General features: G+C 36.6%; 1 protein-coding gene across 1 annotated transcript in view; it reads left to right on the forward strand.

The window, feature by feature from the left end:
• The window catches only part of KIAA2026 (KIAA2026 ortholog), a 55,276-nt gene that overhangs the window by 30,108 nt on the left and 12,392 nt on the right, over window positions 1-12,776 (forward strand). The window contains exon 6 of the mRNA XM_030512261.1: window positions 10,454-10,569. Within this exon, the coding sequence (XP_030368121.1) occupies window positions 10,454-10,569 (116 nt within the window). The remainder of the gene's footprint in view (window positions 1-10,453; window positions 10,570-12,776) is intronic.

Consider the following 12,776-nt stretch of genomic DNA (forward strand, 5'->3'; position numbering starts at 1 on the left):
GCTTGGTAATTGCATTTTCAGTAGTAGTTTGCACATGCTACTGAGAGAAACCCTTGAGGCAAGCTTTAAGGCAGATGTTAAATACTAACACATATTAGAAATACTGCTGTCTAATTATATGAAGACTTTAAAGTATAACCTTTTTCTTAGTCCTAACTGCCCTTTGTTTCCTAGGAGGCCATTCTAGAGTACATAAAAGGAATTCCTTCTCCAGAACTTGGAAGTACTGGAGGCTGTAATGAAAAAGCTGAGCTGTAAGACTTCTTTAACATGAGTAAACATACTGTTTTCCTGCATTTTTTGTAGGTAGTTGGACTGGTTGTATCTGACACTTTTCAGAACATCAGCTTGAGCCAAAAAATGACCTGAGAGATTTTTAGCCCAAAAAAGTTTTGTTTGGCAAGTCAAAGGCAAATTAGAACAGGGTTATGTAATTGAAAGCCATGGGTAATTTTAAGTGCAGGCATTACTACCAGTTTAGTCTACAATAATGAAATAATAAGCCTGTTGGAAAGGATTTTCGCTGGTTGATTAAAACAGTTTGGTTCTGTACTCTTTTGAACACCTGTATTGTCTTTTGAATTAGCTATGAGTAGTATTTTTCCATTTAAAAAGTCTTGTGCTTTTGCTTGATGACTGGTGATTTTGCAACATCGATGAGATTTGCTTTGCGCCAGTTTGCCATAACTGTTTGGAAAGGAAAATGAATTTTTACCTCAGTTATTTAAACAGAAGTTCAATTCAGTCTTAGTATTCTCTCTTCCTGTACTGCTTCACTCTTGAACTCCAGCTGTAGTTCTGAAGCAGATCTGCAATTTCGTATATGTTTTCAACTGACATAAGCCAAAATTGCTGCCAAATAAATCATTCCTACTCTCTGTGTCTCTGGCAGCTGATGTTTTCTGTGCCACCCCATGAGAGAAAGTAGCAAAATTCTTTTTTCAGCTGCATGGTTAGTCTGTGATAAACTTAACCACTTTTGCTCCTGCTGAGATATTTGTACGCAGATCAGTTTTCTAGTGAAATTTATCATGCAGTTGCACAAATATCTTTGCTTGTGTTCTGTCACAGTTTGAGGAGTCTTGTAAGGGCAGGAATGAGCATCTGGGGGCACAAGAAAGTGGGGCTGCTTCTGACACAAAAAGTGCCATTTTGTGGCCAGTGAAGTTTTACGTGATACTGCAAGAAGGGGTGCTCTAAAAAGTCTATCCCTTCAGCTACTAAACAGTTCCTCTCCTTACTACCTACTACATTGAGAGAGAGAGAGAGAGAGAGGATAACTTAATCAGTTTAACTAGCTAACTCAGTGCCTGACTGGAAGTCAGAAAGAGGGAGGTGCAGAAAAGGGACTTGAGTCTAATGCTCTATGCATTGTCTAGTGAAAAGGTGGAGGGTGCTTCCCTGAGGAATGACTAAGCTAGAATGTCTTCTAGCTTTGGTACGTTCCTTAGAACATGTGAAGTGAGATCCTGTAAAGCAGTGTGATTAAAAAGTAGAGTAAAAATGGACTTAATAGAAGAAATCCCCACAGAAGTTACCATAACAAGAATTCATTTCTAGTAAAATTGATATCTGTTTTCTTGCTAATACTGACATAGGTCAAATGTGGGGAAAGTTAGGAGTCAGTAGACAAATAGAAATCTGAAGTAGAACATACTGGCTAAAAATTCTATTGAGATTTTATTGTATTTTTACCTCATGTTTGCTGAAAATTTAGACTGCATACGTAAGCGTCGAAGTTCAACTGAAGGTGGGCTCTTAGAAATTTGCTAGTTCTAGCAAATTGATCAAGACATGCAAAGTAGCCTCATTCCACTTAAAAATCTACTTGCAGCAGTATTGATGAAAAATAATTTTGACAAACGTATGTACTAGTGAATCATTTTGCCAATATATTTAAGGTACGTAAAGGCTTCTATGCACTATGTGAAATTTCTTCTGTGAGAAGAGGTAGTAAAGTAGCACTTTCTATCCTGATCAGTACACAAGATAACAATTATCACTTTCTATCATTTTGGATCACATTTTTCCTTGTTGTCTCCTGTGTCAGGTAAAATCAGTGGGAGTTGCAGAGGGAATGGAAATCTCTTTTACTGCCTTTAATTTCTTGTGTGATCTGAAGTCATTGGGTTTTTGCATGAAACTGTGCAGCTATTCTGTAGATCAATTTTATGTATTTAACTATTGCATATCATAGCAGAAGTTAATTTTTTTGTTATTGTTTTTTAAATCCTTTTCTTGCCATTGTGTACTAGGAAACTGATGGGATTGTGGATACTTCTATCAACTAGTGAACTTCTGGCTTTTTTGCAGATGTCATTTTGCAAGCTAACTTTGTAGTATGCATGTTTATTGTAAAATGAACTGGGTTTTGACAAGGATGCTTAATTCTAGACCCTGTCTTGATTATGTTGAAGCATAGAGTATCTTGGAGAGAACATAAACATTGAAAGATTCCTTGTTTACTGAAATGCAAGTATTTACGTTGGTAGCGCCATTGGATTTGAATTATTCCCTGCAAATCTGATTGGTAAGTGCATAACTGTCGGGGGAGTCAGAAAGGAAGCTGGTGCCCAGGATTCTTACACTTAGGTTGACAAGGTTAAAATGGATGAAGGGCAGTACCTTCCTGAGAAGGAGACTAGACTAGGAGAAAGTGAGGTGAAGGAGAATTAGTTAAGACACCAGCCAGGTTCACGGCTAATAAGAGTTTGGAGAAAATGTACTGAAGATTCTGTTGTTTTTCAGAGGTCTGTAACACACTGATGTTCCTGACTTCATAGCAAAAAAGATTAAAACCTTCTTTATAAAGGTTTTGGGTTCTGCCATCTTCTAATTTTGTTCCTGAAGGTCTTAATTAGGCAGTTGTACTTCCCAAGACACATGAATGTTTTTGTCTATATCAGGGAGGTGAGTCAGAAGGGCTGAAAGTAAACTGAGATTTTCTGCACCTCTAAATCCATGTCACCTGCAGAAATATGTATTTTGTAGTGCACCTGAAGATTCAAAGACATATTTTCATCTGTAGGATATTGAGGCTATCCACAAGAATACATTGGGGCAGAATGGAACGTAGTGTTTTCTGTGTCTGGTTAGAGGTTTTTTGAAACTCCAAACAGGCTGCTGTTAAATTTGTTCATAGGAAGTGGAAGTTCATGTTCATCATGGGAAGACAAGAGATTGTTTTCTGGGTTTTTATTGATTTGCTACACTTCATTTAAAGAGATTTTAATATGTGGCAAAAATAATGCAAAATGGCATAATTTGCTAAACAGAAGTTTATTTCTTCTGTGTACAGTAACAAAATGGGAAATACTGCTATATGGTCGAAAATATTTGATGGGAAAATGTGTTTAGACAAGACTGTACAGGGACTTCACAGGAATGCTCAGCAGAAGTTCACGTAACCATAAAAATAGATAAGGGCTTTTACTAGTATTTTAGTTAATCAGACCTCAACTTTACAAACAATAAAGTGGAAAAACTTCCTATGTATTTTCATTTGGGCCTGGTGGAAACTTAATAACTGGGTTAAATCTAATCCACTTATTAGCAGGAGGTGAGCTTACTTCTCCCCATTCCTCCCTCCTCCTAGCCTCTTCCTCCCCTCTCCAGTGGAATATGTACTATGCTTCAGGTTTTTGCATGTGAGGAGTTTTCAGTTATACTTGTTTTCGTCTGCATTACTGTATTTACGTAAATGTACATGCAAACATAATATTATAGTCTGAGAAATCTGTGTTTGCATACACATGTGCAGGTTTAAGCTGCAAGTGAAGAGATCCTTATTCCAGTAAATATTTAGGAGAACAGAATTTTAATAGACCTACTTGAAGTCTTGCAGCTGAAACATTTTCTTTAAATTTCAGCTTACGTTCTGTGTTTCTGTGCATCTTCATCTGTAATGTATCTAACATATTCTTTTTTTCCATTCTTTGTCCCAAAAACTTGATTTGTACTTAAATAGTCTCATTGCTTTTCTCTGGCTTGCCTGCATCTTTTAAAAACCAAATGAGCCCAAAATGTTGAATTTTGAATCTGAATTTTACACATTCACATCTGTACAGTTTCCTGTACTTCTGAGGAGAGACTGAGCTTTTGGAAATGCAGTCAGCTCTTTCATTGTATAATATGAATGAATAATACCAGGTTTATGCTTCAATTTTTGAAATATTCTCCACAATACTTACTTTTTCTTCTCTGGTATTTCTCACCTATCTCATTAGCTTTCAATATTTTTGACCCAGTCTTCCATTTTTCTTAGCTCTTCCAGTATCACTTTTTCTTTCTGTATTTTCTATTTTGTTCACAATATGTTTTAGCTTTCCGTGATTTTTCATGCCTTTGCTTGTGTGGCTAGCCCTCCAATAGATGTTTGCTAAGAAACTTTTCCTTAAGCAAATTTTATCATATACCTTTCTACAGATAAAACGTGGAAATGTGGATTCTGTATTGAAGATATTAATGCATACTCATACATTTAATCTGGGGCATTTCTGTCATAGATAATCTCAATAAACTACTGTATACTGAGAACATTTCACAGTGCTATGTCAGTTAGTATATTATTTTGAAAATAATATTCAAAGCTTTCCTGTCAGCACACAGGTGTAATAAAACCAGCTGATTTTAAGATATTCAGCTGAAGAATAGAGAAATATTTGTATATCCAGAGTTAAGAAAATTTAACAATATGGAAGGGATATAAGTAAGAATCATAACAGCTTAAAAGACACAGCATTTTTTGTAACATCCAGTTTCTTCATGAGTTACAGAACTGTAAGTTAATATCTTGAAATTTTTCTAATGAAGAGTAAAATGTGACAATTCAGTGCTGGATAATTTCACTGATCTGAGGTTCAAAAAAGTAGTAAGATCATGCTGACCATAAACTTCCTTCTATGTTTTTGTGTTTTATATCCTTAAAATAAATGCAGTAGATTAATCAACACAATGATGATCGTGTGGTAATTTTGCCTAAAGAAAATTAGAACACATGTCTACATGTCTGAATGAAAAGTCATTTCATAGTAATGAGCTAAGTCATGAGGTAAAGATACTATCAATAGCACGAAATTTACTGTTCAGTTGGGTTGGTTTTTTACTTCATTTGTTTGCAATGTTTAATAAGAGTATGAGATAACCTTTTTAGCATATAGGTTCATGTGACCAGATATCTAGGTGCAGATTATCCGTGCAAGCTGGATAAAAGCTTTTAAAAAAAAAGTTTGATGCCTGGTAAAAGGTATTTTTCCATTAGTTGCTAGTAAATGCTCAAAGATAATGTTGCTTAAGAGATGTCGTAAGTGAATTTATCATTTACTGCAGGTCATTCCTCCTGACTGTATTCAGGAGGAATACAGTCTTAGTCTTCAAATAACATCAGACATTAGTTGTTGATAGGTATTTATAGTATGTAGAATGATGTTGCTGAAGGTAAAACACAAGATACTGTCTTTTGGGAACTTTTACTGTAGAAGATAACTCTAAGCATTTTCAAAATGAAAACACTTTCAATTATAGATGATTTTGTATAGTATGAACACATAATCTTATCAGGACTGTTACTCAGTCAAAACTGCCATTAGAGTGTCTCAAATTCTTGTATTTGACCGATAAATTGGTTAGTAAGAACGTATCTGAATTGAACAAGTTATCGATCTCTTTTCTTTAGGTATCTGATGTCCAAAGCAGCTGCAGATCACCAACTCCCTCTCTGTGTGACATCACTAGAAAATGCTAGACTGGTGATGTCACACATACCACAGAACCCCGCTGCAGAATGGAGCAGGCGTATTAAGGGTAAGGTAAGTTTTCTCCCTCCACCACCACCCCTTTTCAACAATATTGCATGGTTTTATAAGATTTTTAACTTTCTTTATTTTATGTCCCTGGAATATAAAATAAAGATTAAAGAAAATCTTATAAAACTGCATAATATTGTGGTTGTGTGTGTGTGCTTATTTAAAAACAAAAACTCCCCTATAAAGTTCAGTCCTTACCCCATATATCCGTATCCTGGCTCCAGTCTGCTTTGGGGTTCCATGATGAGTATGCCAGAATTGTGTATGTTGGGGCATCACAGAGAGTGGAGTCAGCATTTCCTGGCTGCTCTGGATGTCAGAAACCTTACTTTAAAAGGTAAGCTCTCAGTTGAGAATGTGTTGAATGTCTCTTAGAGTTTATATGGAAACATTCCTCACATCTCTAAAATGTATTCTCATTGTGTTTGCATTTTTAAAATCTAGTTGTAACTTAACACAGCTGAAAGTCATATGTTATAGTTGTTCGCTCTCTAAACCTTTATCCTTTTTTGTTCTGTTCTTAATTCCTTATATTGTATTTACAGAAGAAAATAGTGTTTTATTTGTCACTACCTGGAACAAGATGGTACTAAGTTCTGTTTAATATCTTTATCAATGATATGGACGAGGGCACCCTCAGTAAGTTTGCAGACATCACGAACCTGGGTGTGAGTGTTGATCTGCTGGAGGGTATGAAGGCTCTGCAGAGGGATCTGGACAGGCTGGATCGATGGGCTGTGGCCAGCAGTATGAGGTTCAACAAGGCAAAGTGCCTGGTTCTACACTTGGACCACAACAACCCCGTGCAATGCTACAGGGTTGGGGAAGAGTGGCTGGAAAGCTGCTCGGTGGAAAAGGACCTGGGGGTGCTGATTGGCAGAGCTGAACATGAGCCAGCTTGTGCCCAGGCAGCCAGGAAGCCAACAGCATCCTGGCCTGTGTTAGCAGTCGTGTGGCCAGCAGGGCCAGGGCAGTGATCATCCCCCTGTACTCGCACTGGTGAGGCCACACCGCAAATACTGTGTTTAGTTCTGGGCCGATCACTACAAGAGAGACATTGAGGTGCTGGAGCAGGTCCAGAGAAGAGCAGCAGAGCTGGTGAAGGGTCTGGAGCACAAGTCTGATGAGGAACGGCTGAGAGAACTGGGGTTGTTTAGTCTGGAGAAAACAAGGCTTGGGAGACCTTACCACTTTCTACAACTACCTGAAAGGAGGTTGTACTGAGGTGGGTGTTGGTCTCTTCTCCCAAGTAACAAGCAATAGAACAACAGGAAATGGCCGCAAGCTGCACCAAGGGAGATTTAGATTGGATGGTAGGAAAAATGTCTTCACAGAAAGGGTTGCCAAGCATTAGAACAGGCTGCTCATGAGTGACCATCCGTGGAGGTATTTAAAAGATGTCGTTGATGTGCGCTTAGGGATGTGGTTTAGTGGTGGACTTGGCAGTGCTAAGTTACAGGTTCGGACTTAATAGTCTTAAAGGTCTTTTTCAACCTAAATTCTGGAAGCCAGATCCAAAGTATAGAAGCAGTTGTACTGGTATAATGAATTACAGACCACATAAGAACATAACTGGGTGCACACCTGAGTTACTCAGAGGCGCTTTATCTTTCATCACAAGGAACCCTGCAGTCAGTGGTTGAAAGGGATATTTGGAGGTCTCCCCACCTTGAAGCAGGACTATTGTCAGTGCTGCATTAAGTCATCCATGACCTGACTGGCCCAGTTGTGAAAACAAGAAAGAAAAAAGGAGTTTCAACAGCTCCTCTGTGCAGCCTGTTCCAATGCCATATGTTTCTGATGGAAATGTCCAACCTGAACCTCCTAATCATCAGTTTGTTGCTGCTTGGTGTTACTGAGAAGAGTTTGCCGCACAGACATTCGTAAAGGCAAGTGTATTATCTGTAGAAATTAGTAGGCAGCTATGTTATGCTGAGGTTGGGAGTTAAGTCATAGCTTTATCAATTATTGATTTGCTTTTTTTTCCCTACGCAAGACTGTGTTAGAGAATGAAATTGCAGAAGAAAGTTAATGCTAGAATTTGTACTGATGTGTCTTAAGGTTATCGACATTTTTTATGTCCCTTTTTACTATTCTAATATTTAACGAATAATAGCAGATCATCTGTTTAACATCTGGGCTTTGCAGAAATCTTACATGTTTGCACAGAAAACCAACTGAACCATAATAATATGAAACATAAAAATGTTTTTTCCCCCAGTCTTTTTGGGAGTATATTTGTTCTGTGTCCCGCTATTTCCAAGGAAAGAAAATTCTGTTCATGGCTCAGTTTTGTGTCTGCTTTCACTAACAGGTTTTTTGTCAACTCCTAAAACCCAGTAAGAAAAAATGAGTAATTGGGATAATGGGAAATAATTCACTTACATTTTCTAAAAATTATGTTGCAGTAATATTTGTATTAAAGATATTTTGAAGCAGGTACGGAGTTTTCCAGAGGTTATATCCAGAGGACACTATTTTTGTTAAAAAACAGCTCTAAAATTCAGGGGACAGAGGAATGGTTAGGGTTTTTTGTTCATTTTTTGTAAACAAAAAGACAAGTGACTTGTATTTGTTCTTCTGGGAAGTGTTAATGAAGGCAGTAATGTCTTGAGGTCTGCTGTTGTCTAAACCTTCTGCATGTCATTATTCAATGCATGATACAGTTATCACTTCAAAGTTTATTCAGTGATCAGCTGATATCTGGTTTATAAGTACTCTTTTTTCTACTTAAGCCAAGATCTTAGCCTGATTTAAAGAAGAATCTCATAAATCAGTAATTTTTTGTTGTTCTTTACATGTAATAATTTGTTGTATCTTCATACTGTGCTTTCACACATCTCATTTTTTGCTATATCAAACGCTGTATGTAGTCTTACATACAGCATTTCTGTATTCTGATAGTGGTGACATTGTTTATTTTTGCCATTTTGATTTTTGTTTTGTTACAATCAACTAAAACTTTGTAGTATATAAATTCATCCTTCTGAAACTGAAATGTTTTGTGTGTCTTACAAGAAAGATAAAGCTGTATACATAATATTCTTTCATATGTTAGCAATTAATTCTGTTGAGTGCTAACATTAGGATGTGATATCAAATGCTCTGGTAGGCCACAGTATATACAAATGCTGTTTTCTGTTGCAGTGCTCAGTATGAGGTTTTATGGGGCAGTGCATTTACCTCTGCAAATGTGACTGGCTGAAAATAAAGGAGATGAGTACAGTTTGCTGGCTTGTCTTATGTGCTCAATACTAACCATTAAGTGGTAATTTGGCATAATTTCCTACTCAAAATCCTCGCTTTTGTAATTTTAATTAAAGAATGAAAAGAGTAGGAATTAATTTTGTTATGTAACATGTAAATTATTATCCATAAAAAATAGATACCTGTTCTTCAAACAAGCATTCAGCCTGATTGATCTTGCTGTACATTGGAGAGATCTGCTGAAATGTATAGAAAGGAGTTACTCCAAAAGAAAATCATTATTGCAGACTGCTGAAAGGCAGCCGTGTCAAGCTTCATCCAGCTTTTCCTGCTCTGCATTTCTTGGACCACAGGAAGCTGTGAAGGATATGTGCTCTACCAAAATAAATAAGTTCCCAAGTCTTGCTGCTTTTTCTTGGAAAACAAGTCTCTTCATTGTCTTATATCCTTTCTGAGAAGTCAAGAGATAAAATCCTCATTTATGTAAAATGCACAGAATTAGTAAATTGGGAGAAGTACTAGAGTATACCACTTCTCTTTTTGTAGCTGTTATGTATATATTAATTGTTCAGTCTTTTATGTAATAAACTGGAGAAAAAAGTAATGGGGGGAAAAAAAATAAGGAGTATCTAGGAGCGTTAAGAGATGTACTTTGCAGTATTATGGCCACCATGGTTGTGCTGTATGTATGTATATACATGGTAGTTGCCACTTCAGAATGTCTTTTATCCACATTCAGCCTTTCCAGATTTATGAAAACAGGAATTCTTCATTGAGGATCATAAGATTACATGTATCAGTTTGGAAAAGAAAATAATTTTTAATTATACATTTGAGTTAAAAGCGTAAATCTTTCATGTTGGAAAACTGGTTTCTACTGCATAGTCTGTTACTTTATAAATTACCAATTTGCAAAACTTTTCTTAAAGCCTTTATATAGAACTTCAAATAAAATACAAAATATAATGCAAAAACTGTGTGGTTTTTATCCCTGAAAATTGTAGTAAATTGTTTTTGCAAATAATGACAATAATATAAATTATATCACTTATGTTAAATGAGATTATGGTAAGACTTTTCTGTAGAAGTTTTATCTCTGTTAACAGTATGCATACATGGTTGGTTTCCTTAACCTGTGTTAGTTACTCATTTAGGTAATTTTAAACATGTGGTATGTTTGTAGGATTATGCTTAAATTTTAAGTTTCACCTGTAAAAAGTGAACATCCTTGCAGTATTTCTTTTTTAACTAGGACATTATCTGTAGTATAAAAAAGTAGAAGTCTTACATAGGTTAAAGCTAAACTGTAAAACTTACTAATATTTTCTTCCAGCTGTTTTCTTCATATGCTGTATTGGTATACAGGATGATTGTAGTACTAATAAAATATAACAAGGTTCAGGTCTAATGTAATGATAAATAAATGGCATTTATGTTTGCAGGGAAGATGGTACCACAGGAAGCAAGCAGTAAAAGAATTGCATGGTACATTGTTACGACTGCTTAATGAACTGTTACCATGGGAACCAAAGCTAATGAAAGCATTTCAAAGAAACAGGTAATCAGCTGCTCTTTTCTTTTTTTTTTTTAACAAGAGTGTATGGGGTAGAAAACATAAGAATTCTCCTTTTAAAAGCTAATCAATAAGTTGGCTTCTGAAATAAATTAAATGAAAATACTTTGAGGAGAGCAGTGCTGGCAGTACTTTATTTGGAAGAATTATTTTATGTTCCAGACTTACTGTCTCCATAGTTGACTAATATTTTTTCCCCTAAAATGCTTAATTGTGCCTATCAATAGTTGTGTCGCAATTGAGTTAGGATATATATTGCTATTTATTTGGTTAAGAGGTGCTGAAAACCTGGGTCTAGAAAACTAGACCAGGGCATCTGTCATGGTTTCAATCCAGCCAGTCACTAAGTACCACGCAGCCTCCCTCTCACCCCCAACTTCCCCTCCCTGGGCAGGATGGGGAGGAGAATCCAAAGAATGTAAAACCCCCGGGTTGAGACAAGAGTTTAATAATTAAAGTAAAATATAGTGATAGTAAAAATAATACCAACAATAACAACACCAATAATAGGGAACAACAACAGCATGAAAAAAAAAAAGGTCAGAAAACACAAGTGATGCACAATACAATTGCTCACCACCTGCTAACCAATACCCAGCCCATCCCCAAGCAGTGCTTAAATTTTGAGTGTGAAGGAAGCAACTTACACAGTTACATGGTGCAGAATTTCATCTGTAAAGCGTAAAAGGTATTATGTTTATAAAACCCAACAACATAGCACCAACAACAGTAAACATAGAACTACTGAGAATTGGTTCCTAAGTAGTTCATTCCATTGATATCATGCATGAATTAAAATCCTTATTTGGAATTTAGGATGTTGTTGAACATTTTGCTTTAAATAATGGACTAAAGTACAATTTTTGCTTTTTTCTATTCCTTTCCATTTGAGTTTCAGTTCATTTTCCTTAGCTGTTTATTTCTTCCTGTTCACAGCAGTTCAAACTCCTTTTAGAAATGTGGCAGATTGAAATCCTTTCTAATAGTATTACTGTTTCCACTATATGGGGTTCCCACTTTTGTCATTTATGTAAATTCTGCTGTGAAGTTGTTTAGTGCCCAGTGTAAGTTCTTGTTTGTTACAGAATACAGAAGTAGAACTGTCATATAAAGTGTGTAGAAATAGTGTATATGAGGTGTGCCTAACGTGAGTATATTTTAGCCTGGAATTGGGTGGCTGAGGTCTTGCATCTATGTGTGCTGGTAGCTAGAGAAGCATGCATTTCGAGTGGAGGATAATTTCTGAGACTAATTTAACTCATATTTGTCACAATATATGTTTTAAGATGTAACCCTAGTTTATTCAGCAATGCTAGCTGATGTATTTCATAACATAACTGTTTGGACAGACATTTCATACGACAGCTGTTTGGACAGACACATAGTGTACCAGGGAACAGCTCCAGCTGAAAAACAATCTCTACAAATTGTAGGGAGGAAAGAGAGTTGAGTGGAGGAAGACTAGATCAGTGTCTTGGTCTGGTTCATTATGCAGCTGCTAGGCAGCTCTGTAGCACCAGTTACAGAGGTGCATAAAGGTATCATGTGAAAAGAAAAAAGCAGTTGAGTAAAGATTGCTTATGCTGGTATGAACAGCAGCACCACCACAAGTCTGACTGCAGTTGCGGTGTCTGTGGGGTGTCTCAACCAGATACTAACATCTACTAACTGAATGACAGTGTTGGCCTTCTAGGTTGTCGAAGGCTTGGCAGAGCTCCTGCCTTCTGTGCAAAACCTCATATGGAATAAGAATCTGGAGTTTACCTTCCTTACTTTTCTGTTATTTTCAATTAGTATGAGCAGTTTTTATGATCAGGATCCATTTTTTTTATTTCCCTTCTGACAGGTCCTCTGGTGTCTTCAAAATTATGACAGAGTATAATGTTGAATGGTATTTGAGTAGCAGCAAGGTTTAAAAGGAAAGGTTACTTGTGTCCATTGATCACATTTGTTCACTAGGCCCACAGCAGAAGTTCCTCAAAAGAAAAAAGAAATTCCCATCCAGAAGCTTTAGTAGTTCCCTAGTGTCCTTCTGTAGTTCTTCCACATCTCGACTTCAAGCTCAAAATCCTCATGACAGAGTCATACAGACTTCAAGGTTGTCTTCTCTCTGTGAGAGTGTCAAAGCTGTGAGTAAACTGTTAGGTCTTACAGACCCTAACCAGCTTCACCTAGGCCTCCATCCACATCAC

Source organism: Strigops habroptila, chromosome Z (genome assembly GCF_004027225.2).
Source record: "Strigops habroptila isolate Jane chromosome Z, bStrHab1.2.pri, whole genome shotgun sequence".
NCBI lineage: Eukaryota > Metazoa > Chordata > Aves > Psittaciformes > Psittacidae > Strigops > Strigops habroptila.